Consider the following 26134-nt stretch of genomic DNA (forward strand, 5'->3'; position numbering starts at 1 on the left):
TCGAGCCGTACGAGGATAAAACTTCTTATACGTTTCTAGGGGGGGTGCATTATTCATCTATATCTATCCCAATGAGCCGTTTATCGAATCGTTGCAATCGATGTTCGATCCCGAAGAGAGGGGCGAGATCTTCGGAAAGTGGGTTATTATGATCCAATAAAGAATCAAACTTATTTAAATATTCCTGTTATTCTATATTTCCTTGAACAAGGCGCTCAACCTACAGGAACTGTTCAGGATATTTCAAAAAAGGCAGGTGTTTTTATGGAACTTAGCTCGAATCAACAAACGAAATTCAATTAATGAAATAAAAAAAAAGAGGGGTAGAGGGGTGTGGATGACTTGTATATAGATTTTAAAAACTCTTTTTTTTTATCTTTTATCCCCCCGCTCTTTTGTTATATTCATACCTAATCCTTTATTTCTTGTTGTTTATATCGAATGTAAATCAAATCATAGCTAAAAAATGAAATGAAATTAATATCGATATTCAAAACAAAATGAAAAAATGGATAGAGATAAAAGATAGAATATAGGAAAAAGAAAAAGAATAGTTACTAAGTGAAGTAAGTAATTGGACTTATAAATACATTACCCCCAATGAGGTGATTTTTAAAATTATAAAAAAGAATTTATTTAATATTTTGGATTTTATTATCATTTTAAATACCGACCCGCTCTTTATTATTATCAGTTACGAATCCTAGTTATTTGATTTATATACATTTTTTGATAGTAAAGAATGAGATATAATATTAAAAATGGAATATTTATTTGATTTTCTTTTTCATCCAATGACTATACATTTATTATATTTTTTTGTAAATAGAGGAAAAAACTCTATTTAAAAATAATAGTAAAATTCAATGTTGAATAATAGGAAAGTTAGATTACATATATGAATTTAGTAAGTGTAAGTAACATCCAGAATTTCCTATCCGATAAAACTTTTCTACTTAGGTATATAAGGAAAAATTATTCAATATTTTTAAATATTGAAAATCAAACTTTGGCTTTTTTAAGTGAACAGGAATGTTTTTTTTCTAGCTATCTGAATAATGTTTCTAAGAATGATGACGATCATTACATGTATGATACTCAATTTAGTTGGAATAATAACATTAATAGTTGCATTGATAGTTATCTTCATTCTCAAATCTGTATTGATAGTTTCATTTTAGGTGATAGTGACAAATACAATGACAGTTATTTTTATAGTTACATTTTTGGTAAGGGCAGAAATTGTAGTGAAAGTGAGAATTCTAGTTCTAGTATAATAACTAGCACGAATGATACAAATAATAAAAATTCTCGGATAGGTGAAAGTTCTAATAATCTCGATGAAAGTAAACAATATAAGCATTTGTGGATTGAATGCGAAAATTGTTATGAATTAAATTATAAAAAAAATTTTAAATCCAAAATAAATATTTGTGAACACTGTGGATATCATTTGAAAATGAGCAGTTCTGATAGAATCGAACTTTCGATTGATCCGGGTACTTGGAATCCTATGGATGAAGACATGGTTTCTCAGGATCCCATTGAATTTCATTCAGAAGAGGAACCTTATAAAGATCGTATTGATTCTTATCAAAGAAAAACGGGATTAACTGAGGCTGTTCAAACAGGTACAGGTCAACTAAATGGTATTCCTGTAGCAATTGGAATTATGGATTTTCAGTTTATGGGGGGTAGTATGGGATCCACAGTAGGTGAGAAAATCACCCGTTTGATAGAATATGCTACCAATCAACTTTTACCTCTTATTCTGGTATGTGCATCTGGAGGGGCGCGTATGCAAGAAGGAAGTTTGAGCTTGATGCAAATGGCTAAAATCTGTTCTGCTTTATATGATTATCAAACAAATAAAAAGTTATTCTATGTATCGATACTTACATCTCCTACTACTGGCGGGGTGACAGCTAGTTTTGGCATGTTGGGGGATATCATTATTGCCGAACCAAATGCTTATATTGCATTTGCGGGTAAAAGAGTAATTGAACAAACATTGAATAAGGCAGTACCCGAAGATTTACAAGCAGCTGAATATTTATTCCATAAGGGCTTATTCGATTCAATCGTACCGCGTTATCTTTTAAAGGGAGTTCTGAGTGAGTTATTTCAATTCCATAATTTCTTTTCTTTGACTGAAAAATAATAATTTTTGGCTATGCCTTATTTCCATAAGATAAATATATATTATATTATGATATATATTGGCTTAGCTAGAATCACTCGAATTCCTATATACTTAGTATAACCATATAGTAATTCTAGTGATTATATACTATCTTTATAACAATATAAATAAGAAAGAAAAATAAAAAAAAAATCAATAATATTTATTTTATAAGGTACAAATAGTAAATCGAGGTACCCATTTTATGATAAACTTTCCTTCCATTTTTGTTCCTTTAGTGGGCCTAGTTTTTCCGGCAATTGCAATGGCTTCTTTATTTCTTTATGTTCAAAAAAACAAGATTTTTTAGATACGGTAAGTAGGAACAAATTTCATAACTTTTTTTAGATCTGGAAGCAATACGATGAAATTCTACTAAAGTAGATTAATGAATATATTACTGAGATTAGACCATCTACTGGTTTATTCCATAACGGAGTCTCGAAAAATAAGCAATTTTTTTTGGGCTTTTATCATTTTTTTAGGTTCATTGGGGTTGTTATTGGTTGCAATTTCCAGTTATATTGGTATGGATTTTTTTCATTTTTTTTGAGGAAATTATTGATTTTCCATTTATTCCACAAGGGGCCACAATGTCTTTCTATGGAATGGCGGGTCTCTTTATTAGTTTTTATTTGTGGTGCATTATTTTTTGGGATGTAGGTGGTGGTTATGATATCTTCGATAAAAAAAAGAGAAAAGTGTGTTTTTTTCGTTGGGGATTTCCTGGAAAAAATCGTCGTATTATTCTCGAAGTACCTATGAAAGAGATTCAATCCATCAGAATAATAACAGGAGTTATAGAAGGAGGTATTTTTACTCGTACCCTTACTTATGAGAGTCTTGTTTATATGGAAACCATAGAACAGGGGTTTATTCCCTTGACTCGTATTGAAGATAATTTGACTCCACTAGAAATTGCAGATAAAGCTGCTGAATTATCTATGTTTTTGGGTGTACCACTTTTGTACTGACGAGAATTGGACTTAACTTGAAATTAAATTGCACAAAAAGCTTCAGAATTGTCCTTATTTATTTCGTGTACCGATTGAAATATTTTGAAAAAAAAAAACCTTTTTTTTTTTCAAAATATTTCGATTTGTATAGATGGGACGTTCTTTGGTTTCGAAATCCTACTATTATATTCATAACCCAAAGTGCTCTTTCGTGTATTCATGAAAAGTAATAATTTTCTCTTCAAATCTTAGCAATTGATATCCTTTCAAAAACAATATTTTTTTCTTCATTTGAATTGACAGTGAATTCTTTCGATTTCTTATTCTATTTATGTATTCTTTATAAATTAAATAAGGCAAGGACTAACTCCCGAATTGCAAGTAAAAAAAATGAGAGAATATATAAGCTCTATAACTTTTAATAGAACTTATGTTTGATAGAAATTATTATAATATAGAGTTGACGAATGAGATGACGTTGAGTTTATTAAAGACGAAAAGAAAAATGACAAAAAAGAAAACATTCATTCCTCTTCTATATCTTACATCCATAGTCTTTTTGCCCTGGTGTATATCATTCACATTTAAGAAAAGTATTGAATCTTGGTTTATTAATTGGTGGAATACTAGGCAATCCGAAATTTTCTTGAATGAGATTCACGAAAATAGTATTCTAAAAAAATTCATAGAATTTGAGGAACTTTTTTTTTTAGATGAAATGTTAAAGGAATGTCCGGAAACACATTTACAAAACCTTCGTACCGGAATCTATAAAGAAACAATCCAATTAATCAAAACGCACAACGAAGATCGTATCAATACGATTTTGAACTTCTCGACAAATATAATATATTTCTTTATTCTAAGTGGTTATTCCATTCTTGGTAATCAAGAACTTGTTCTTATTAACTCTTGGGTTCGAGAATTTATATATAATTTAAGTGACACAATAAAAGCTTTTTCTATTCTTCTATTAACTGATTTATGTATAGGATTCCATTCAACCCATGGTTGGGAACTAATGATTGGTTTCGTCTATAAAGATTTTGGATTTGCTCAAAATGATCAAATAATATCTGGTCTTGTTTCCACTTTTCCAGTTATTTTAGATACTATTTTAAAATATTTTATTTTCCGTTATTTAAATCGCGTATCTCCATCACTTGTAGTAATTTATCATTCAATGAATGACTGACTGGAAAAACGATCCACCTATCCAATTTAAATTTAAAGTTTTTTTTAGATAACTTTACTTTTTTTTTCCTTCTTTTTAATCCCCTTTTTAATTAAAGGGGTTCCTCATCTTGGATAGGAAACTATGTGAGTGACCTACCTAATCTTATTGTAGAAATTTTCAGGATCAATGATTAGACCATGCAAACTAGAAATGCTTTTTCTTGGATAAAGGAAGAGATTACTCGATCCATTTCCATATCGATCATGATATATATAATAATTCGAACACCCATTTCAAATGCATATCCCATTTTTGCACAGCAGGGTTATGAAAATCCGCGAGAAGCAACCGGTCGTATTGTCTGTGCCAATTGCCATTTAGCTAATAAGCCCGTAGATATTGAGGTTCCACAAGCGGTACTTCCAGATACTGTATTCGAAGCAGTTGTTCGAATTCCTTATGATATGCAAGTGAAACAAGTTCTTGCTAATGGTAAAAAGGGGGCTTTGAATGTGGGGGCTGTTCTTATTTTACCGGAAGGCTTTGAATTGGCACCCCCAGATCGTATTTCGCCTGAGATTAAAGAAAAAATAGGTAATCTGTCTTTTCAAAACTACCGCCCTACAAAAAAAAATATTATTGTGGTAGGCCCCGTTCCTGGTCAGAAATATAATGAAATCACCTTTCCTATACTTTCCCCGGATCCCACTACTAAGAGAGATGTTCATTTCTTAAAATATCCCATATACGTAGGCGGGAACAGGGGAAGGGGTCAGATTTATCTCGACGGGAGCAAGAGTAATAATAATGTGTATAATGCTACAGCAGCAGGTATGGTAAAAAAAATCATACGGAAAGAAAAAGGGGGATACGAAATAACTATAGTGGATGCATTGGATGGACGTGAAGTGATTGATATTATACCTGCAGGACCAGAACTTCTTGTTTCAGAAGGTGAATCTATCAAACTGGATCAGCCATTAACAAGTAATCCTAATGTGGGTGGATTTGGTCAGGGGGATGCGGAAATAGTACTTCAAGATCCGTTACGTGTCCAAGGTCTGTTGTTCTTCTTGTCATCCATTATTTTAGCACAAATCTTTTTAGTTCTTAAGAAGAAACAATTTGAGAAGGTTCAATTGTCCGAAATGAATTTCTAGGCCCGCGTATTTATCAACATATTAAACTCGTAAAAATAACTAAATTTTTTTGTTGATAATTTATGTAATTCTATTCTCTATAATATAAGTATAATATAACTATAATATAAGTATAATATAAATCAAAAAAATTATGAAAGGATCTTTGCTTTTGTATAGTCTTTTTATACCATATTTTAAGAGTTGCTTGTAACGTAATACAAATAAAGTTCGAGTATGAATATTGTCAGGAAGACTATTTAATTTTGTTTTTTTGTTTTTTCCAATGCCAAAATAAATTTGAATATTATGTCACTGTTTTTTTTTGGATTTTCAATTTCTATAATTATAATAGAGAGTTCTATTATAGAAATATTTTTCTATTGTAAAATATAAGAAAATTGGATTCGATACTAAACATAATATATATATATAGACACATAATATATATATAGACAGATAATTTTAAGCAAAATAAGGGAAATGGGACGCTAGGAGGGATTTTTTGTCTTTTCCTAGAGTCCAATTCCTATTTGTTTGTGTCGCAATAGAAATATTATAAAAATATAAATATAGACAGATAATTTTAAGCAAAATAAGGGAAATGGGACGCTAGGAGGATTTTTTTTCTTTTCCTAGAGTCCAATTCCTATATATTGTTTGTGTCGCAATAGAAATATTATACGAAATAGAAATATTATAAAAAAATATTATATTAATAATCTTTGTTTTGATTTTTTACAACTTAGAACCTTGTAAAAAAAAAGGGAAATGGAATTTTTTGAAACATCGGAAAAAGTTATCTGTTTAGTCATTTATATGAATAAAAAATATGAATAAAAAAAATTCGAATTATTAAGAACTCAGCAAGGATCCACTTTTTCTTTGACGAATTAGAATGGATCCCTGTTGAGTTCTTACGCTTTCATTTCGAAAACCCAATTAATACGATTACTACAGGGATGAGCCCAATCCGGAATATGAACCATAAAAGAAAATACCAATTAAACCGATCACAGGAATACCAGTTACAGTACCTATTATCCAAAGAGGAATCCTTCCAGTAGTATCGGCCATTTATCCCACTTTCCTCCACATTTAATCAAGTAGTCAGTCATGCTAAAGACATAAACAGTCATAGATAATTATGAAATGATATCCTTCCGAATGGAATAAAAGAGTTTATCTATAGATAGATAGATATTATTTATTTACTATGTCCCATTTCTTCTATTAATTGAAGAAATAATTTGAAAATAAAACAGCAAGTACAAAAATGAGTAATAACCCCCAGTAGAGACTGGTACGATTCAATTCAACATTTTGTTCATTTGGGTTTGATTGTGTCATAGCTCTATAATTCAAATTAGGTTTATCGTTGGATGAACTGCATTGCTGATATTGATCCCAAAAAAGAAACAGTGGGTACCGCTAGTCCGTGAACAGCCAACCATCGTACTGTAAAAATTGGATAGGTCCTATCTATGGTCATTGGAGCCTCCTAAAAAGATCTACTAAATTCATCGAGTTGTTCCAAAGGATCAAAACGGCCAGTTATTAATGGAATTCCTTGTCGGCTCTCTGTAAAATACTCGTTTGGGCGGGGGCTTCCAAATACATCGTAAGCTAGACCCGTGCTGACAAATAACCAACCTGCAATGAATAGGGAGGGTATAGTAATGCTATGAATAATCCAGTATCGGATACTGGTAATAATATCAGCAAAAGAACGTTCTCCTGTGCTTCCAGACATGTTGAACTCCACATATTCTTGTACAGTCAAAAGGGGGATCGATTCCATAAACGACTAGATCAGTAAGTCGAAATTTACTGAAATGTAATCCTTGTTAGATCGTCCATTTTGTACCAACGGTGTCTTTTGAGTATACCAAATCAGTATAGCTATCCTTCTTCTAACAGAGCAATGAAATTTCACAATCAGTGGCGAAATAAAGTACTAGAGAAGTGCTTTCTTCATCGGTTGTCTCGATGTATTCAAAAATCCGATAGAAAATTTTTCAAAAATCCGATAAAAAATAAATTTTTTATAGTAAATTTTTATAGTAATAGTTTAAAATGAAGGCTCTTTACATTATTAGTTTCGGACTATAAACTCAGGATCAATTAAAATTCGAATACGACAAATTATGGGGTTCTTATAATTCATAAAGGATATTTTTTATTTCTATAATTCAATTAGATGCCAAATCTATAAATAGACTTTTTGTGGCTGTTGAAGATATTTTTTCTTTTGATTCTATATTAATTTTTAATTGGGGAAGTTGAAATAACAATTGAAATAACAAAGTTCTTATTCTTTGTTTTTGTTTTAATATTAATTCTTTTTTCTAATCGAAATAGAATTCTACTCTAAATATATATAGAATTCTACGAAATATTTTCATTCGATTTGTTTACTCAATTCATGAGGTGATTAATAAGTCTGTTGATTTGGAATCACAGGATGGGTAGATGTCACAGATGATGAATTTTTTTCTTAATTATGTCACTCTATTTCTTCTTTTTAGTCGTCTTTAATAATTTATTGATGAATCTTCCATTTTCAATTGTATCTTTCAAGTAGTATTTTTGCTTATCTTTTTTTTTCTCAAAAAAAAAATGGAAATTTAGGGAAGTGCTTTAGAAACATATGTATAAAAAGAACATATTTCATTTAGCTTCTATATGTCCACTATAACTAGTTATTTCGGTTTTTTACTAGCGGTTTTAATTATAACTTTAGCTCTTTTTATTGGTCTGAGTAAAATACGACTTATTTGATTTGTAATTTGGAAATTTATTGTAAATTTGAGGATAAGATATTCTATAGTTCCTTACTATGTCAATTTACAATTCTCGGTCATTGAGATTCATGATCAATATAGATTAATATTTAAGGATAGATATTACCTTTCTTTTTACCTTTCGAACAAAAAAAATGATTGAAGTTTTTCTATTTGGAATCGTGTTAGGTTTAATTCCTATTACTTTGGCTGGATTATTTGTAACTGCATATTTACAATATCGACGAGGTGATCAGTTGGATCTTTAATTAATGTCTATTTTGTTTATGGATTCCCTATTTATTTGTTTTAATCCTAATACACAAGGATAAAATTAATATTTTCAACTATAGTTCAATTATTTCAGTGTAATTCTCAATCTAACAATACTAGAATCGCATTCTGTAGGATTTGAACCATCACGCTCTGTAGGATTTGAACCTACGACATCGGGTTTTGGAGACCCGCGTTCTACCGAACTGAACTAAGAGCGCTTTGTTTTCATAAATTATTTTAGATGATCCTAATACATTTAGCATATATATATATACTATAATCAATATATTAATATCTATATATATATACATATAGATATTAAGTATTTATGTCCAATTGGAATTCTTCTTCAATTGGTCCCGTTCTATTGCTCATATAATAAGGAATATCGTAGAAAAGTAATAGTTAGGGATAGGGATGACAGGATTTGAACCCGTGACATTTTGTACCCAAAACAAACGCGCTACCAAGCTGCGCTACATCCCTTTTCGATTTGTTTCTAGTGTTATTGTAAAGAATCTTTGTCTTGTTTTCCACATTTTAATTTTCTCTGTTGATATATCTATATACATATATTTATATATTATTCTGCCGTTTTTATAGTTTCCTATACTATAATATACAATCAAATATGAAAAATAAAAAATATTTTAAAAATAAAAGAAATATTATTCCATAGAATAAGAATAAACAATATTCTATATAGATATATATATATAATACTTAATAAAGGAGGATTTGAAATGCGAGATCTAAAAACATATCTTTCCGTGGCACCAGTAGTAAGTACTCTATGGTTCGGGGCTTTGGCAGGTCTCTTGATAGAGATCAATCGTTTTTTTCCAGATGCATTGATATTCCCCTTTTTTTCATTCTAGTTATTGACACGGGAAGGGATGAAGAAAATTATAGATCCAATTAAATATATGTAATTAATCTCCTCTTTTTGATTTCTTCTTTTTGAAAATTGTAATAGAATAAGTTAGGAAAGATAAAGAATAAAGGTTAATTCTGCCTCATTGAAATTCGGAGTTAAAGTTGGGATCTGGTCCAGGGTTCAATGGAATTGAATTAATAATTCAATTCCATTTCGATTTAGAATAGAGTGAAACCAGAAATCGAAATGGAATTGATAGGGTGGGGCAACAATATTCTAAAAAATACTTAAAAAACTCAAATACTGTATTACAATTCGAAATTAAATCTAGTTCGAGATCATTGTATTATTTTTCTACTATATTAATATTAATTATTAATTGGAACGAAATCTTTCATAACATAATTGGATTTCCAATTATTAATTTCTATTTTTTTTTCTTTCTTTTCTTCTTCTTAGATTCGAATCCTAAAATGGAAGAGTTAAGTGAATTAAAAACCCAAAGGAGGTTCATGGCCAAGGGTAAAGATATGCGAGTAACAGTTATTTTGGAGTGTACCGGTTGTGATAAAAAGAGTGTTAATAAGGAATCAACGGGTATTTCTAGATATATTACTCAAAAGAATCGACACAATACGCCTAGTTGATTGGAATTGAGAAAATTCTGTTCCCGTTGTTGCAAACATAAAATTCACGCCGAAAGAAAAAAATAGAGAAAATGGATAGCTTGTGTGTTACCTTTTCAGCCAAAGGAATATAACATGTAAAATGATCTATTTTTAGTATTTATCTATATATCTTTATATATATCTATCTTTCTATATATATATATTCTATAATTTATAGTTTAGTTGATTTTTAGTTAAATTATATACATATATCATTATATAACAACATATATTAAAAAAATTAAGAATAAAAAACTTTCTTGTAATATATGTGATTTTTGGAACAGGAATATACAAACCATGGAAAAATCTAAGCGACTCTTTCTTAAATCCAAGCGATCTTTTCGTAGGCGTTTGCCCCCGATCCAATCGGGGGACAGAATTGATTATAAAAACATGGGTTTAATTAGTCGATTTATTAGTGAACAAGGAAAAATATTATCAAGACGCGTAAATAGATTGACCTTAAAACAACAACGATTAATTACGATTGCTATAAAACAAGCTCGTATTTTATCTTCGTTACCTTTTCTTAATAATGAAAAACAATTTGAAAAAAACGAGTCGACCGATAGAACTACTACTTTAAAAAAAAAAAAAATAGAAATTTAAAATTCGAAATCCAATTTGAATTTAGATTCAAATTACACATAGATTGATGTTTTGTTCGAAAACTATGACAATTCCATTTGGGTTTTTATGTTGTAAGAAAAAAGATAATAAAAAAAAAAGAATAATTGGTGACGAAGAATAATTTTTTTTTTTTTATTTATAAAGCGTGGTTTTATATTTGGATAGCTTTATCATATGATAAAGCTATCCAAATATAAAAATTTATATTCTATACCTTCCCGAAGTAACGTCTAGGGGGATTTTTGGTTTTTATGATATCATTGGCAATCATAAAAATACAATTCTCTTTTAATATAGCTATTTGTGCAACTATTTTACGATTAAGAAGCAATTGCCTGGTGTATATATTATATATAACATTACTATAAATATAATATACTTTTGGATTCTCTCGAATTACTGCATTTATTCGACTAATCCATAAACCACGAAAATCTCTTTTTTTCCTATCTCTATCCCGATGAGCTGAAACCAAAGCTTTAATTTTCTGTTGAGTAATAGTTCGAGTAAGTCTTGAATGAGCTCCGCGAAAACTTGATGTAAATAAACGAATTTTTGTTCTCCGTTTCCGAGCTATATATCCTCGTTTAATTCTGTTCATTGAATAAATGAAACTTTGATGAACAACTATTTTATTTTTTTCTTTCAGTTATTCTTTTCTTCTTCCTGGTCTATTAATAACAAAAATGGATTCTTCCAATGTATAAAAAAAAAATTCCAATGGCTCTTGCTACTATAACCTCCCCAACCACGATTTTTTTATATTTTTCGAAATATTGAACCTCAAAATAAGAAATTGTATTGATACTAGGTATCAAAAAACATAGTAATAGTAAATGAAATAGGACATAGATAAAAAAAATGGTGGGTTCCATCGTTTCTACGATTTTTTTAGAAACAGTTAGGTCCTCTCTATACACCGGAGCCTTTTTTTTTTATTTTTATTCATTTAATCCATTTTATTGTTAACTTGTACAGTTCACATTCTTTGGCTCTACCCATCCAATATCTAGTAAATAGGTTTTTTCACAACGAAATCTAGTTATACAGTAACGGTATTTTATTTTGAAAATTTGCTGGGTAGCTGACCCTCTTATTCCGTTCGTGTAAAATTCATTAAGGACAAAATTTATCTTTAATTGCAATAGTACTTTCTCCGCTTAATGGATAACTTAATATTTGTTACCAATGGTAAAGTATTTCTCATCTTAAATTGCAAATTAATATTATTGGGTTTGCACCACCAATCAAAACCATAAATTTGATACATGATAGAAGAATGTAAAGGAATGTATATATAATTAAAGATAGTGTGAATGGAAAAAGTCCATTCACACTATCTTAACTGATCGCCAATACTAAAAAAAATTAAATGGGTTTTTTCTTACTATATGATTTAAACGAGTCGCACATACACCCTGGTACACGTTCCTCGGCGCTGAGGGCATCCCCGAAGAGCTGGGGATTTTGTGACGTTTCGGATTGGCTGTCTTGTGTTTCTAATAAGTTGTTTCATAGTTGGCATGGTAAGTTGTATATATATATAATATATAATAATGAGGAGGTTTAGATCTATCCTAACCCCGAATTACTTATATTCTATTAATAGATTAATTTTTAGAGATACTATATTCAAATTCAAGTAAGAAGATTAAAAAATGAAATTTAAAATCCTGTATTTTTTATAATAATGTTTGCCATCCATTTTTTATTCAACTGCTACAAGATCTACAATTCCGTGAGCTTGGGCTTCTGCTGCTGACATAAAAACATCCCTTTCCATGTCTTCGGATATAACCCATAAAGGTTTGCTTGTTCTTTGTACATAAACCCTTGTGATAGTTTCACGCATTTTCAGTAGTTCTTCTGCTTCCAGGATAAATTCTCCCGCTTGTGCCTCATAAAAAGAACTAGCGGGTTGGTGGATCATTACCCTGATTGTATAATTTAATAAGTGTTTCCCTTATCTTGATAAAGATTTTGATAATGATTTATCCTATATTGGTAAAGATTTTCTTTATTCCCTAAAGAAAGGGGATAAGCGATAAATACAAATAAGAAAAATAATGAGCAAAAATAAGATTCCATAACCGTACAAGCATTTTATACGTATTGATGCATACGGCTTTTCCACGTATGTAATTTCTTTTTTTCCTCTATAGATAGAGTATTTTCTTCTATGAATTTTTTTTCTTCCATCAAAAAAAAAAAAAAGAAAAAAGAAGTAAAAAATCTACTGGGTTTTTTGGATCCAGATCCTTAAATAATAATAATAAACAATACAGTAACCAATTTTCTTTTTTATTTTTGAATAGAATTCAAAATACTATGAGGGTTCCGTTGTTTTTTTTATTTAATTTTGTTTGTTATTCAACAATCCGAAAGTTTCTTTTTTTTCATATGTTATGTTTTCTTCTAATTTAAATAAAAATTGTTAAAAGCTTTCTGGTATGAAAAAAACAAAAAAGTCTGTGACACTCAAATTTAACTAGGTTCCTGATAGATCAGATAAAATTGTAAATACCCTCTTTTTCATACTACTCTTTCTATATAGAATCGAATGGTTTAAAAAACCTAAATTTTCATATGGAATTCGAAATACCATGCTATTATTACTTATTAAATGTTTTTATGGCGAAGGTATAGTCTTTATATATATTCTCAAATAAAAGAATCATTGGCGCCGAGCGTGAGGGAATGCTAAACGTTTGGTAATTTCTCCTCCTGCCAGAATAAAGGATCCCATTGAAGCGGCTAATCCCATACATACTGTTTGTACATCTGGTTGTACAAATTGCATAGTATCATAAATAGCTATTCCGGGGATTACCCACCCTCCCGGAGAATTTATAAACAGATACAAATCTTTATTATCGTCCTCTATACTGAGATATACCATAAGACCAATAAGTTGATTCGATATTTCACTATCAACCTCTTGACCTAAAAAAAGTAATCTTTCTCGATAAAGTCGATTGATTAGGATTCCTTTTTTTTCCTTAAGAGCCGTACATGCGCCTTTTGATGCATACAGTTCACCAAAAATCATATAATAAAAAAAGGAATCAATGTGTCGATTTTGAACCTCTTTCTCTTTTCAGAATGGACTTCTTCAAACTTTTAAAGAAAATAATACTATACTCATTTTATTGAACTAACTTCTCATTGATGTATTGCTTTCATCGAGATTGAATCCCAATCACAATGTAATTTTCTTGTTTCTGAATGGACTTTTTCCATTTTTTTAGGTTTCGTTTCTACTCTGAGTAAAGATCTGCCCGATTTGGATTTGCACATATAGGACAAATATTACAATACTATATCTTTTTGTTATAACTTCTTTCTTTTCTTAATATCTTTTTTTATGTTTTCTGTAAAATATATGATATGATCGAAGTGGTGATCGTAGATATATTACCAATTGGTTTTTTTCTAAACAGAGCCTGGGTACTTTATTTTATTGGTCCAATCGAGCCAACCATAAATTATGAATAATTTAGAATAAGAATCTGGATATCCCCTCTAAAAACCAAAAAATCAATCGAATTATACTTCATTACATTTCACGCTCCAAATTTTTTATGATTTCATCATTCTCTTTTGGGGGTGAAAGAGAGGATATCTCGATCGGGGGAGAAAACGGGTAAAAACCATATGACCTACTATATCTGACAAGTCGCACTATATATCAACCCAAGATGCATCTTCTTCCCCTGGGCTTCGAAAGGGTACTTTTGGAACACCAATGGGCATAAAATGGAGAAAAAAATAAAGTCATATATCTCACTTTAGTGTGGAAACGTAAGAATTAGCTTACCATGTTAAAAATGATTTACTTTTATTATATTGCATTTTTCTAAAGAAAAAGGAATACTAAATAAAGTAAAGTTGTTACGAATGGGTTATTGGGGTGATAAACGAATATGTCTGCATTTACTTATTTAAATATTCATAGATAAAATTGTCAACCCCTCTCGTCTTCCCACCATTGCGTATTGTTACTTATCGGGTATAGAATAAATCTGTTTCTTTTTATTTCTACAAATAGGATTGTTCCATTATTACTAAAAAACTAGAACAACTTTTAATCCTTTTTCCTAGATAATCTACAGAAAGGCTAGAGTGCATAGTATAATTTTTTCCAGTGCAATAAAGTTACATAGTGTCTATTTTTTGTTGATATAAGGGGTATTTTCATGGGTTTACCTTGGTATCGTGTTCATACTGTTGTATTAAATGATCCAGGCCGTTTGCTTTCTGTTCATATAATGCACACAGCTCTGGTTGCTGGTTGGGCCGGTTCGATGGCTCTATATGAATTAGCAGTTTTTGATCCCTCTGACCCTGTTCTTGACCCAATGTGGAGACAGGGTATGTTCGTTATACCTTTCATGACTCGTTTAGGAATAACCAATTCGTGGGGCGGTTGGAATATCACAGGAGGGACTATAACGAATCCGGGTATTTGGAGTTACGAAGGGGTGGCCGGAGCACATATTGTGTTTTCGGGCTTGTGCTTTTTAGCGGCTATTTGGCATTGGGTTTATTGGGATCTCGAAATCTTTTGTGATGAACGTACTGGAAAACCTTCGTTGGATTTGCCCAAAATTTTTGGAATTCATTTATTTCTTGCAGGGGTGGCTTGTTTTGGTTTTGGCGCATTTCATGTAACAGGATTGTATGGTCCTGGAATATGGGTATCTGATCCTTATGGACTAACTGGAAGGATACAATCCGTAAATCCCGCGTGGGGTGTGGAAGGTTTTGATCCTTTTGTTCCGGGAGGGATAGCTTCTCATCATATTGCAGCAGGAACGTTGGGCATATTAGCGGGTCTTTTCCATCTTAGTGTGCGTCCGCCCCAACGTCTATATAAAGGATTACGTATGGGAAATATTGAAACCGTTCTTTCCAGCAGTATTGCTGCTGTCTTTTTTGCAGCTTTTGTCGTTGCTGGAACTATGTGGTATGGTTCAGCAACAACTCCCATTGAATTATTTGGTCCTACTCGTTATCAATGGGATCAGGGATACTTCCAGCAAGAAATATATCGAAGAGTTGGTGCTGGACTAGCCGAAAATCAAAATTTATCAGAAGCTTGGTCTAAAATTCCCGAAAAATTAGCTTTTTATGATTACATTGGCAATAATCCAGCAAAAGGGGGGTTATTTAGAGCGGGTTCAATGGACAATGGAGATGGAATAGCTGTCGGTTGGTTAGGACATCCCATCTTTAGAGATAAAGAGGGGCATGAACTTTTTGTACGGCGTATGCCTACTTTTTTTGAAACATTTCCAGTTGTTTTGGTAGACGGGGATGGAATTGTTAGAGCCGATGTTCCTTTTCGAAGGGCAGAATCTAAATATAGTGTCGAACAAGTAGGTGTAACTGTTGAGTTCTATGGTGGCGAACTTAATGGAGTCAGTTATAGTGATCCTGCTACTGTGAAAAAATATGCTAGACGTGCTCAATTGGGTGAAATTTTTGAATTAGATCGTGCGACTTTGAAATCAGATGGTGTTTTTCGTAGCAGTCCAAGGGGTTGGTTTACTTTTGGACATGCTTCATTTGCTTTGCTATTCTTTTTCGGGCACATTTGGCATGGTGCTAGAACTTTGTTCAGAGATGTTTTTGCTGGTATCGACCCAGATTTAGACGCTCAAGTAGAATTTGGAACCTTCCAAAAACTTGGAGATCCAACTACAAGAAGACAGGTAGTCTGATAGAACATTCTTTTGTTCCTTTTCTACTTTTTTTGTTATGATTTTGAATTTCACATAGATAACTAGAAAAATCTTGATTTAAATCATTGTATTTATTCTTTTTTTTGAGGGGGAAATGAGCCCCAACAAACAGGTATGAAAGTTATAATTGTAAACCACGATCAAATATATGGAAGCATTGGTTTATACATTCCTCTTAGTCTCGACTTTAGGAATTATTTTTTTCGCTATCTTTTTTAGAGAACCCCCGAAAGTTCCAACGAAAAAATGAAATAATTTTGGATTATCTTAATTGAAGTAATGAGCCCTCTATATATAGAGGGCTCATTACTTCAACTAGTCCCCATGTTCTTCGAATGGATCTCTTAATTGTTGAGAGGGTTGCCCAAAAGCAGTATATAAGGCATACCCGGTAAAACTTACAAGTAAACCAGATATAGAGATGGCAATTAGGGTTGCTGTTTCCATTATTATAGTTCTAAAGTTTCAAGATCACAATAGATCTATAGGATAAGATCCTTATATTTACAGCGGAATAGTATACAAAGTCAACAGATCTCAATGAATAAAAAATACTATTTATGTCTACTCAAACCGTTGAGGATAATTCTAGATCTGGTCCAAGACGAACTGTTGTAGGGGATTTATTGAAACCATTAAATTCAGAGTATGGTAAAGTAGCTCCGGGGTGGGGAACTACTCCTTTGATGGGTGTTGCAATGGCTCTATTTGCGATATTTCTATCTATTATTTTAGAGATTTATAATTCGTCCATTTTACTGGACGGAATTTCTATGAATTAGATTCACAAGAATCGAGTTATTTGTTTTTCAATAGAAAGGAAAGTTAAACATTTAGGTTTCTTATTGTTTGTTAGCTTATTCCATTTGTATTTGGTAGTTTGATCGTGGAATTTTTTTGTTTCTGTATTTCCGGAATATGAGTGTGTGACTTGTTTTAATGGATCCTATTGATAGTACAGAACATAAAAAGGATCTGTCATCTTGATAGAGATGGTTTAATCCCGTCCGATATTTATTCGAGTATCTGAAGCACGGAATATAGAAAATAGATTCTAAAAATATTAGAACTATGATTCATACTAAATATTTAGACCTCGCAACCGGACTTAAAAAACTTTTCAAAGAGTTTCAAAAAAAATGGAATAATTTTAATCCTTTCAAGCTTCCGGAGCTTTACCTTTTTTTTTTGATCAAAGAACAAATGTTTCTTTGAATTTTGTTTTTTCAGTATATTTATTCATTGAATAAGTGATGATCCAGCAGTTCTTACTCAGGGAATTTTTGGACTTAGATTTCAGGTTTTTTTTGAATCATCGTGGTTATAGTATGAATCTGATGTTTTTTTTTTAATTGATTCATATGGTCCTAACAAGAGAATTCCTATCAATAATCAAAATTCAGAATAATAATAATAAAGAAGACAGCAGTAAAATCACATTACACACAAATAAAAAAGAAAGTAAATATATAGAATATTCAAGAGGCCTGAAAAGATCAAGATAAAGATGAGTGAGCCGACTTGATATTTTGGCATTATAACCCCAAAGAGTAGCTTTTGTATTTCTAGTTTTTTCTTATCGTCAGAAAAAATTAAATTATAATCATAGTATTAGATTAAATAAAGAAGTTTCAAACTTTCTATTATACATATTTGTTTTCGCTACAACCAATATTGGGGTATTTTTGTTTGAGCCGTACGAGATGAAATTCTCATATACGGTTCTTGGGGGGGGTTCCATTGGTTTACCATGCTCAATAAAGTCTATGATTGGTTCGAAGAACGTCTTGAAATTCAGGCGATTGCTGATGATATAACCAGTAAATACGTACCTCCTCATGTGAATATATTTTATTGTTTAGGAGGAATTACACTTACTTGTTTTTTAGTCCAAGTAGCAACGGGATTTGCTATGACCTTTTATTATCGTCCGACCGTTACTGAAGCTTTTGCTTCTGTTCAATATATAATGACCGAGGCTAACTTTGGTTGGTTAATAAGATCAGTTCATCGATGGTCGGCAAGTATGATGGTCTTAATGATGATCCTACACGTATTTCGTGTGTATCTCACGGGTGGTTTTAAAAAACCTCGCGAATTAACTTGGGTTACGGGTGTAGTTTTGGCTGTATTAACCGCATCTTTTGGTGTAACTGGTTATTCCTTACCTTGGGACCAAATTGGTTATTGGGCAGTTAAAATTGTAACAGGCGTACCCGAAGCTATTCCTGTAATAGGATCGTCTTTGGTAGAGTTATTACGCGGAAGTTCTAGTGTGGGACAGTCTACCTTAACTCGTTTTTATAGTTTGCATACTTTTGTATTACCTCTTCTTACTGCTGTATTTATGTTAATGCACTTTTCAATGATACGTAAGCAAGGCATTTCAGGTCCTTTATAATGAAGATGGATCATAGATATTTGTAATCGAAATCATTTTTGATTTTGGGGAGGAATAAATTTCATTGCTACAAATATGGATTATTTAAAAAAATAAGACATGTATTTGGATATTTCCCTTTAACTTAACAAAAATTTAATTTTTTTTTTTACATATACGAATAGTTGAAGGGAACTCTCCGAAGAAAAATGGATTATGGGAGTGTGTGACTTGAACTATTGATTGGGCCACGCAGATATATCACTTTATCTCATCTGCCACATTTAAATTTACAATTAAATGTGTCTTTTTTCCAACCACCAACAAAGGTTCCTATAGAGGAGAGGGTAGGCTGGTTTTATTTGAAGAGAATCTTTTCTATGATCAGACTCTATTTTATTTTGGATGAGCAGGCTCCGTAAGATCCAGTAAAATAAGTGATGTGGTATAATCTGAATTATATCTTATGTATTTCACTAAACTTACATAGTATGAAATTGCATTCATTTCTTATGCATTTCTTCGATTTTTTATATTATCGGAGTTAAAAAAAGTGGATCTAAAGAAGAACGCGGGTTAGATTATATTAGTAACAAGTAAATCCTTTGTACATAAAAAGTCCCAAGATTTTTTTTGAACAGGATAAGAATTGCAAGGTTTGAGATCACCCAGAAAGCATTATCAACTTGAAAAGCCTACTTGGGTATTGAGCGTTTACTAAAGTTTACTTAATAGGAACTTCAATTTTTTTTTTTTTCAATAAATAATTGTAACTTCGTAAAAAAGAGAATCGGATTTATTTTCTTACGTAGAATCGAAATATATGTGTGGATAACACATACATTTTTTCTATAGATACATTTTAAAAAATCTTTGATTAGTGCTCGAGCCGGATGATGAAAAATTATCATATCCGGTTCTTTCGGAGGATGGATCTATAAGAATTCACCTATCCCAATAACAAAAAAACCTGACTTGAATGATCCTGTATTAAGAGCTAAATTGGCTAAAGGAATGGGTCATAATTATTATGGAGAACCCGCATGGCCCAACGATCTTTTATATATTTTTCCAGTAGTAATTCTAGGTACTATTGCCTGTAATGTAGGCTTAGCAGTTCTAGAACCATCAATGATTGGGGAACCCGCGGATCCATTTGCAACTCCTTTGGAAATACTACCTGAATGGTATTTCTTTCCCGTATTTCAAATACTTCGTACAGTGCCCAATAAGTTATTGGGCGTTCTTTTAATGGTTTCGGTACCCGCGGGATTATTAACAGTACCCTTTTTAGAGAATGTTAATAAATTTCAAAACCCATTTCGGCGTCCAGTAGCAACAACCATCTTTTTGATTGGTACCGTAGTTGCCCTTTGGTTAGGTATTGGAGCAACATTACCTATTGAGAAATCCTTAACTTTAGGTATTTTTCAAACTGATTCCATTTTGAAATAAAATATCATGTCATGTCGATTGTGTATCTAGGGATTAGTCGTTTCAAAATGAATTATCCCTAGATACATCTATTCTATTTTAAGTCTCTTCTGAATATATGTATTTGTTCTAAAGATTTAAATCACATATTTTCACCTTTATTATATTAAAAAATATATATATATATATATGAAAAAATCCTATCCCAACAGATTTCAAATTGATGCAAAATGTTTTTCTATTTCTAAAATGTCCAATATATATTTTACATCTTCTATCCGCAAATGTTCAATTTGCAGAAGGTCTTCTTGATTATTATTCAAAAGTTCTAATAATGTATGAATATTGGATCTTTTGAGACAATTATAGATCCTGGGAGGCAATTCGAATTGGTCAATAAAAATAGATTTCAATGCTATTTCTTTTTTATTTTTCCTTAGTTTAGTCTTAGCCAATATATCATGAAAAGTAAAAAGGGGCAAAGTAACTTTTTGTTGATTGTTTTCGTTATCTTCTTCTGCATGTAAAAAGGGAAGAAATAAATCAATCAAATTCCGAGAGGCTTCATAAAGCGCTTCCTTAGGAGTTAAACTTCCATTTGTCCATATTTCGAGAAAGAGTATCTCTTGTTTTTCATTCCCATTCACATAAGAATGAATACTATGATTTACATTTCGAACAGGCATGAATACAGCATCTATAGGATAACATCCATCTTGAAAGTTTTTTAGTGTTTTTATACGATACCCACGATTCCTCTCGATTTCTAATCCAATACAAAAATGAATAGGTTTCATTACGTTGGCTATATGTTGTGTATTATCAACGATTTCCACAGAGGGTGGTAAAATGATGTCTTGAGCGGTTACATATCCAGGGCCTTTGAAACAAATAGACGCGTCCCGAGTTCCATACAGATTACTTCTCAATACAATATCTTTCAAATTCATTAGAATTTCATGTACTGATTCTTGAATACCTACTATGGTAGAATATTCATGTGGTATTTTCTCTGATTTTAAACATGTGATACAAGTTCCCTCTATTTCTCCGAGTAAAACTCTTCGCATTGCAATGCCTATTGTATCGGCTTGACCTTTCATAAGTGGAGACAGAATAAAGCGTCCATAATAAAGACGTTTACTGTCTATTCTTGATTCAACACACTTCCATTGTAGTGTCCGAGTAGATACTCTTATTTTCTCTCGAACCATAGTAATATATTCTTTTGATCAAATCCTTGACTTGTTTATTTCTTGAAATCTTTTCATGTTCTCTTGAAATCTTTTCAATGTTTATTTTTAGTTTTACACACGTCTTTTTTTAGGAGATCTACATCCATTATGTGGCATAGGTGTTACATCTCGTATAAAATTTAATAGTATACCACTTCTACGAATAGCCCTTAATGCCGCATCTCTTCCGAGACCGGGACCTTTTATCATGACTTCTGCCCGTTGCATGCCCTGATCCGTTACTGTTCGAATAGCACTTCCTGCTGCGGTTTGAGCGGCAAAAGGCGTCCCCCTTCGTGTACCCTTGAATCCACAAGTACCGGCGGAGGACCAGGAAATCACCCGACCTCGTACATCTGTAACAGTCACAATAGTATTGTTGAAACTAGCTTGAACATGAATAACTCCCTTTGGTATTTTACGAGTATGCTTACGCGAACCAATACGTCCATTTTTACGCGAACCCTTTTTAGGTATAGGTTTTGCCATATTTAATTATTTCAATTTAATTTTTCATAAAAATAAATCCAAGATATATGGTATGGATATATCCATTTCATGTAAAAAAAAAAATATCCTTTATTAACTAGAATTATATTCTTTATTATATTAATTATTTTCTATTTAGAATTAATATTAAATAATTATATATTTATTATATTTTATTTCAATTGAAATATCAACAATATTTCTTATAATAACTCGATAATTAATATATATAATTAATATATAATAATATAGAATATAAAATAATATAATAATTTATAATATATATATAATAATAATAATATAAAATATAAAATATAAATTTCTATATTATATTTTTTATTTTTATAAAGTCCCTGTTTGTGAAAATATTATCCTTGTCTTTGTTTATGTCTTGGATTAGGACAAATTACTATAATTCGCCCCCGTCTTCGAATCAATCGACATTTTTCACAAATTTTACGAACGGAGGCCCTTATTTTCATATTTGCCATTCCTTAATAAGTTAATCCCAAATTAAATTATTGGAAGAAAATAAGGTTTCCTTAAATTTCGAACTTCTAATTGTAGCCTTCCTCACTAAAATAATGTTGAAGTTCAAAAACGCCCTAATTAAATGACTTCTTTTTTTCTTTCCCAATTGTATACCTATAAAAAGTACATTGAATTTTTTCGGAAACATAGCCTATAATCAAAATCCAATTTGCATTTATTATATTATTTATATAAGGGAACCTGAAACAGACCTTTGGGAAGTTATTCATTTAGTAATGAAATCTTCATGAGTTCCCCTTTTTTCCAATTCCAGTTAAACCTCCTTCTCGCATTCACTATTATATATTATTATATAAGGGGTGAAATAATATTAAAAACTTGCGTTTTTTTATCTTTTTTACAAAAATGGATAGAAGTTTCTCATAGAATTCGGATGTTAGAAAGATTACCATATATAACATAAAACTTCTCCACCGATTCTCTCTACTCGAGCCTCTCGATCTGTCATTATACCTCTAGAAGTTGAAAGAATTACAATTCCCATGCCCCCTAAAATTCGAGGGATTCTTTGATAATTAGAATATATTCGTAGACCGGGTGTACTGATCCGTTTTAAATTTAAAAAACTTTTATATGATCCTTTTCTATTTCTTCTATACCGGAGAGTTAAAACTAAAAAATATTTGCCGTTTTCTCTATGTTTTCTGACGTTTTCAACAAAACCCTCTCGTAAAAGTATTTTTACAGTGTTTTCTGTGATGTTAGTAAATGGTATTTGAACCATTCCTTTTTTATTCATGTCAGCATTTCGTATATAGGTTATTATGTCAGCGATGGTGTCCTTACCCATGGTAAACGAAAATGATTCTTGCCCCTTCCTTTCTATATAATCAACATGCTCCTTTATTCTATTATTTCTCTTTTTTTTTACTTCTTTTTTATATTTCGATTTCTATCTATATCTATCTCTTAGATATATATCTAATAATTGCTACTTCTGATACTTATAATAATTACTACAAAAAAGGGATATATGTGAGATAAAATACATTAATTAATCCATTTTATTCACAGAATAATTTATTCATTTCACGGTTTCGTCTTATAATACCTCGGGTGCTAATGAAACTATTTTAGTGAAATTTAATTGTCTCAATTCCCGGGCGATTGCACAAAAGATTCGAGTTCCTTTTGGATTTCCTTCTTGATCAATGACAACTGCAGCATTATCATCATACTGAATTATTATACCGTTGCTACGTTTGAGTTCTTTACAAGTACGTACAATTACAGCTCTGATCACTTCTGATCTTTCTAAGTTCGTATTTGGTACTGCTTCTTTTATTACAGCAACAACAATGTCACCAATATAAGCATATCGTCGATTACTTGCTCCTAGGATTCGAATACACATCAGTTCGCGTGCTCCGCTGTTATCAGCTACATTCAAATGAGTTTGAGGTTGAATCATATCATTTTTTTGTTCTTTCAGTACAAAGATTGAAGTAAAAATATTATGTGTTCAAAAAAAGTAATCTACATTTTCATTTTTTTGTTTTCATCCTAAAGACCTCTTTCCTTTGGTTCTAATTTATTATCCTGAAATAATGAATTGAGTTCGTATAGGCATCTTGGATGATGCTATTGAAATAGCCTTTCTCGCTATATTTTCTGGGACCCCGCCCATTTCATAAAGTATTTTCCCTGGTTTAACGACAGCTACCCAATATTCGGGAGATCCTTTTCCCGAACCCATACGTGTTTCAGTAGGTCTTACTGTAACTGGTTTGTCTGGAAATATGCGTACCCATATTTGTCCACCTCGGCGAACATTTCGTGACATTGCCCGTCGTCCCGCTTCTATTTGTCTAGATGTTATCCAGGCGGGCTCAAGTGCCTGAAGAGCATATCTTCCGAAGCAAATATGATTACCTCGATAGGATATTCCTTTCATTCTTCCTCTATGTTGTTTACGAAATCTGGTTCTTTGGGGGTTATAATTCATGGTTGTTTCTCAATTCCATCTCTATTACAGAACCGTACATGAGATTTTCACCTCATACGGCTCCTCGCGAATGAAGCAATTCAATATATATATCGATTAAATCGATAAAATATGTACTAATATTCATATGTTTAATGAATAATTGAATCGTGGGATTTTTTGAGATTTCATAGAATCTATTTGTCTATTCAATATTTTTATATCTTGTTTTGATATACAACTCAATATGTATTCTTATAAATTAAATAAACAATTTTTTTTATCTGTATATGTATATAATTTAACTAGAGAATGTTGTTTTGTTATATTATAAGGTTCTAATGAATCTTTATTTTTCTTTTTTTTTATTTTTGCTAATCCAATAAAAAAAAAAATTCAATAAAATCCAAGTTATCGAAAATAAAAATTATCGCGGGCGAATATTTACTCTTTTATTATCAAATTCAGATATAATGTAGGGCACAACTCCTAAAAAAATGGATTGCTTTTTGGTTTCGTCCGCCATCCCACCTAATCAATTTTTAAGATTTGTTTTTCATAAAATCTTAAGTATTTGCAGGTTTCGTCGTTCCCATCGCTTCTCGATTAATGGTTAGGTCCGAATTCTACAATGGAGCCTCTCTCATATCTAATAATTAATAATATTTTTTTAGAATATTTATTTGTTTTTTCTTGAATCAATGTTCTCAGTTTTTTTTTGATTCAGAGCTCTTAATTTGTTTATGTTACGAATATATTCATAAATATATGAATATATATTTAAATTGATGCTTTATTACACTACCTTTTATGAGATGACCCATAGACCTTTACATATTAGAATTCTATATCATTAATATACTTTTCTTTCTTTCTTTCACCCCTTCATTTATCCATATATTCTTAATTGCTTTACAACTAATAATAATATTTTTTGTTTTTTTTCTGCTGCACAATATTTTAGTTGCTATAATTATTATATATTTCTTTATATTTTTTTTTGTTTTGACTAGCTCTTTAGATCTAGATAATACGAAGCAATGCGTTGGTTATTCATTCTTTTTTTTTTTTATACTATGAATCGGTTTATTTTTTTTTGTTAAAATTGAAACATTCTAAAAAAACTAACGAGTCGCACACTAAGCATAGCAATATTATCAATATCAAATGATTAATTTAATTTTTTAGTCAATTCAATCTTATAAAATTTTAAATTTTTTGGGAATCAAAATCGAATAATTTTTCATTTTTTTAATATAGGACATTAAAGATAAAGAAAAATATGTATTATTCTTTATTTAGAAATATCCAAACTTTGATTCCTAAAACCCCATAAATAGTTCGAACTGTATAGCAACAATAATCAATTTTAGCTCGAATGGTTTGTAGAGGAACCCTACCCTCTCTGATCCACTCAACACGTGCAATTTCTTTTCCATCGATACGTCCTGCAATTTGTATTTGAACTCCTTTTGTACCCGCTTGTTCGGTTAATTCAATGGCTTTTTTCATTGCTTTACGAAATGAAACTCTATTTTTTAATTGTCCAGCTATAAATTCTGCAAGAATATTAGGGTGTTTATAAGCATTTGCAACTCTTGCAATAGCAATGTTTAGTTTTCGATTCACACAATTCAGTTTTTTTTGCATATTCGTCTGTAATTCTTCCATTTTTTGAGGCTTAC

General features: G+C 31.1%; 29 protein-coding genes, 3 non-coding genes and 2 pseudogenes across 33 annotated transcripts in view. All coding sequences in view use genetic code 11, as the record gives it.

Moving 5' to 3' along the window:
• Positions 1-69: 69 nt before the first annotated feature.
• Positions 70-273, forward strand: rps16 (annotated as a pseudogene).
• Positions 274-898: 625 nt separating this feature from the next.
• accD (acetyl-CoA carboxylase carboxyltransferase beta subunit) lies at positions 899-2161 on the forward strand. The gene has a single exon. The coding sequence runs from the start codon at positions 899-901 to the stop codon at positions 2159-2161; it is 1263 nt and encodes a 420-aa protein (YP_013613226.1).
• Positions 2162-2390: 229 nt separating this feature from the next.
• Positions 2391-2492, forward strand: psaI (photosystem I subunit VIII). The gene has a single exon. It carries the CDS (start codon positions 2391-2393, stop codon positions 2490-2492), a length of 102 nt encoding a protein of 33 aa, YP_013613227.1.
• Positions 2493-2570: 78 nt separating this feature from the next.
• On the forward strand, positions 2571-2735 carry ycf4 (photosystem I assembly protein ycf4). Its single transcript has one exon. The coding sequence runs from the start codon at positions 2571-2573 to the stop codon at positions 2733-2735; it is 165 nt and encodes a 54-aa protein (YP_013613228.1).
• A 908-nt stretch (positions 2736-3643) lies between these two features.
• On the forward strand, positions 3644-4333 carry cemA (chloroplast envelope membrane protein). The gene has a single exon. It carries the CDS (start codon positions 3644-3646, stop codon positions 4331-4333), a length of 690 nt encoding a protein of 229 aa, YP_013613229.1.
• A 179-nt stretch (positions 4334-4512) lies between these two features.
• On the forward strand, positions 4513-5475 carry petA (cytochrome f). The gene has a single exon. It carries the CDS (start codon positions 4513-4515, stop codon positions 5473-5475), a length of 963 nt encoding a protein of 320 aa, YP_013613230.1.
• Positions 5476-6408: 933 nt separating this feature from the next.
• On the reverse strand, positions 6409-6531 carry psbJ (photosystem II protein J). Its single transcript has one exon. It carries the CDS (start codon positions 6529-6531, stop codon positions 6409-6411), a length of 123 nt encoding a protein of 40 aa, YP_013613231.1.
• A 156-nt stretch (positions 6532-6687) lies between these two features.
• On the reverse strand, positions 6688-6804 carry psbL (photosystem II protein L). Its single transcript has one exon. It carries the CDS (start codon positions 6802-6804, stop codon positions 6688-6690), a length of 117 nt encoding a protein of 38 aa, YP_013613232.1.
• A 22-nt stretch (positions 6805-6826) lies between these two features.
• On the reverse strand, positions 6827-6946 carry psbF (photosystem II cytochrome b559 beta subunit). The gene has a single exon. The coding sequence runs from the start codon at positions 6944-6946 to the stop codon at positions 6827-6829; it is 120 nt and encodes a 39-aa protein (YP_013613233.1).
• Positions 6947-6955: 9 nt separating this feature from the next.
• Positions 6956-7207, reverse strand: psbE (photosystem II cytochrome b559 alpha subunit). The gene has a single exon. It carries the CDS (start codon positions 7205-7207, stop codon positions 6956-6958), a length of 252 nt encoding a protein of 83 aa, YP_013613234.1.
• A 932-nt stretch (positions 7208-8139) lies between these two features.
• On the forward strand, positions 8140-8235 carry petL (cytochrome b6/f complex subunit VI). The gene has a single exon. It carries the CDS (start codon positions 8140-8142, stop codon positions 8233-8235), a length of 96 nt encoding a protein of 31 aa, YP_013613235.1.
• Positions 8236-8392: 157 nt separating this feature from the next.
• On the forward strand, positions 8393-8506 carry petG (cytochrome b6/f complex subunit V). The gene has a single exon. The coding sequence runs from the start codon at positions 8393-8395 to the stop codon at positions 8504-8506; it is 114 nt and encodes a 37-aa protein (YP_013613236.1).
• A 151-nt stretch (positions 8507-8657) lies between these two features.
• On the reverse strand, positions 8658-8731 carry trnW-CCA. The gene has a single exon. It is a non-coding gene; the product is annotated as a tRNA-Trp (tRNA).
• A 194-nt stretch (positions 8732-8925) lies between these two features.
• On the reverse strand, positions 8926-8999 carry trnP-UGG. The gene has a single exon. It is a non-coding gene; the product is annotated as a tRNA-Pro (tRNA).
• On the reverse strand, positions 8928-8998 carry trnP-GGG. The gene has a single exon. It is a non-coding gene; the product is annotated as a tRNA-Pro (tRNA).
• Positions 9000-9256: 257 nt separating the features above from the next.
• psaJ (photosystem I subunit IX) lies at positions 9257-9391 on the forward strand. Its single transcript has one exon. It carries the CDS (start codon positions 9257-9259, stop codon positions 9389-9391), a length of 135 nt encoding a protein of 44 aa, YP_013613237.1.
• Positions 9392-9902: 511 nt separating this feature from the next.
• Positions 9903-10103, forward strand: rpl33 (annotated as a pseudogene).
• A 255-nt stretch (positions 10104-10358) lies between these two features.
• On the forward strand, positions 10359-10670 carry rps18 (ribosomal protein S18). Its single transcript has one exon. It carries the CDS (start codon positions 10359-10361, stop codon positions 10668-10670), a length of 312 nt encoding a protein of 103 aa, YP_013613238.1.
• Positions 10671-10899: 229 nt separating this feature from the next.
• Positions 10900-11292, reverse strand: rpl20 (ribosomal protein L20). The gene has a single exon. The coding sequence runs from the start codon at positions 11290-11292 to the stop codon at positions 10900-10902; it is 393 nt and encodes a 130-aa protein (YP_013613239.1).
• A 798-nt stretch (positions 11293-12090) lies between these two features.
• rps12 (ribosomal protein S12) lies at positions 12091-12216 on the reverse strand (one part of a trans-spliced gene, as the record gives it; the record has 2 gene entries for this part). Coding sequences YP_013613240.1 and YP_013613197.1 both cover positions 12091-12216 — 126 coding nt within the window.
• A 183-nt stretch (positions 12217-12399) lies between these two features.
• Positions 12400-14444, reverse strand: clpP (clp protease proteolytic subunit). Its single transcript has 3 exons — positions 14376-14444; positions 13375-13674; positions 12400-12627 (listed from the first exon to the last, which is right to left on the reverse strand). Exons 1-3 carry the CDS (start codon positions 14442-14444, stop codon positions 12400-12402), a joined length of 597 nt encoding a protein of 198 aa, YP_013613241.1.
• Positions 14445-14887: 443 nt separating this feature from the next.
• Positions 14888-16414, forward strand: psbB. The gene has a single exon. It carries the CDS (start codon positions 14888-14890, stop codon positions 16412-16414), a length of 1527 nt encoding a protein of 508 aa, YP_013613242.1.
• Positions 16415-16583: 169 nt separating this feature from the next.
• psbT (photosystem II protein T) lies at positions 16584-16685 on the forward strand. The gene has a single exon. It carries the CDS (start codon positions 16584-16586, stop codon positions 16683-16685), a length of 102 nt encoding a protein of 33 aa, YP_013613243.1.
• Positions 16686-16750: 65 nt separating this feature from the next.
• Positions 16751-16882, reverse strand: psbN (photosystem II protein N). The gene has a single exon. It carries the CDS (start codon positions 16880-16882, stop codon positions 16751-16753), a length of 132 nt encoding a protein of 43 aa, YP_013613244.1.
• A 113-nt stretch (positions 16883-16995) lies between these two features.
• On the forward strand, positions 16996-17217 carry psbH (photosystem II phosphoprotein). Its single transcript has one exon. The coding sequence runs from the start codon at positions 16996-16998 to the stop codon at positions 17215-17217; it is 222 nt and encodes a 73-aa protein (YP_013613245.1).
• A 968-nt stretch (positions 17218-18185) lies between these two features.
• Positions 18186-18836, forward strand: petB (cytochrome b6). Its single transcript has one exon. It carries the CDS (start codon positions 18186-18188, stop codon positions 18834-18836), a length of 651 nt encoding a protein of 216 aa, YP_013613246.1.
• Positions 18837-19724: 888 nt separating this feature from the next.
• On the forward strand, positions 19725-20270 carry petD (cytochrome b6/f complex subunit IV). The gene has a single exon. It carries the CDS (start codon positions 19725-19727, stop codon positions 20268-20270), a length of 546 nt encoding a protein of 181 aa, YP_013613247.1.
• Positions 20271-20464: 194 nt separating this feature from the next.
• Positions 20465-21463, reverse strand: rpoA (RNA polymerase alpha subunit). Its single transcript has one exon. The coding sequence runs from the start codon at positions 21461-21463 to the stop codon at positions 20465-20467; it is 999 nt and encodes a 332-aa protein (YP_013613248.1).
• Positions 21464-21556: 93 nt separating this feature from the next.
• On the reverse strand, positions 21557-21973 carry rps11 (ribosomal protein S11). Its single transcript has one exon. The coding sequence runs from the start codon at positions 21971-21973 to the stop codon at positions 21557-21559; it is 417 nt and encodes a 138-aa protein (YP_013613249.1).
• A 368-nt stretch (positions 21974-22341) lies between these two features.
• Positions 22342-22455, reverse strand: rpl36 (ribosomal protein L36). Its single transcript has one exon. It carries the CDS (start codon positions 22453-22455, stop codon positions 22342-22344), a length of 114 nt encoding a protein of 37 aa, YP_013613250.1.
• Positions 22456-22910: 455 nt separating this feature from the next.
• Positions 22911-23315, reverse strand: rps8 (ribosomal protein S8). Its single transcript has one exon. It carries the CDS (start codon positions 23313-23315, stop codon positions 22911-22913), a length of 405 nt encoding a protein of 134 aa, YP_013613251.1.
• A 252-nt stretch (positions 23316-23567) lies between these two features.
• Positions 23568-23936, reverse strand: rpl14 (ribosomal protein L14). Its single transcript has one exon. The coding sequence runs from the start codon at positions 23934-23936 to the stop codon at positions 23568-23570; it is 369 nt and encodes a 122-aa protein (YP_013613252.1).
• Positions 23937-24059: 123 nt separating this feature from the next.
• Positions 24060-24470, reverse strand: rpl16 (ribosomal protein L16). The gene has a single exon. It carries the CDS (start codon positions 24468-24470, stop codon positions 24060-24062), a length of 411 nt encoding a protein of 136 aa, YP_013613253.1.
• Positions 24471-25736: 1266 nt separating this feature from the next.
• rps3 (ribosomal protein S3) overlaps positions 25737-26134 on the reverse strand; it is a 657-nt gene continuing 259 nt past the window's right edge. Inside the window, exon 1 of the mRNA in view lies at positions 25737-26134. This exon is cut by the window's right edge and continues 259 nt beyond it. Coding sequence (YP_013613254.1) covers positions 25737-26134 — 398 coding nt within the window.

Source organism: Cajanus cajan, chloroplast (genome assembly GCF_000230855.2).
Source record: "Cajanus cajan chloroplast, complete genome".
NCBI lineage: Eukaryota > Viridiplantae > Streptophyta > Magnoliopsida > Fabales > Fabaceae > Cajanus > Cajanus cajan.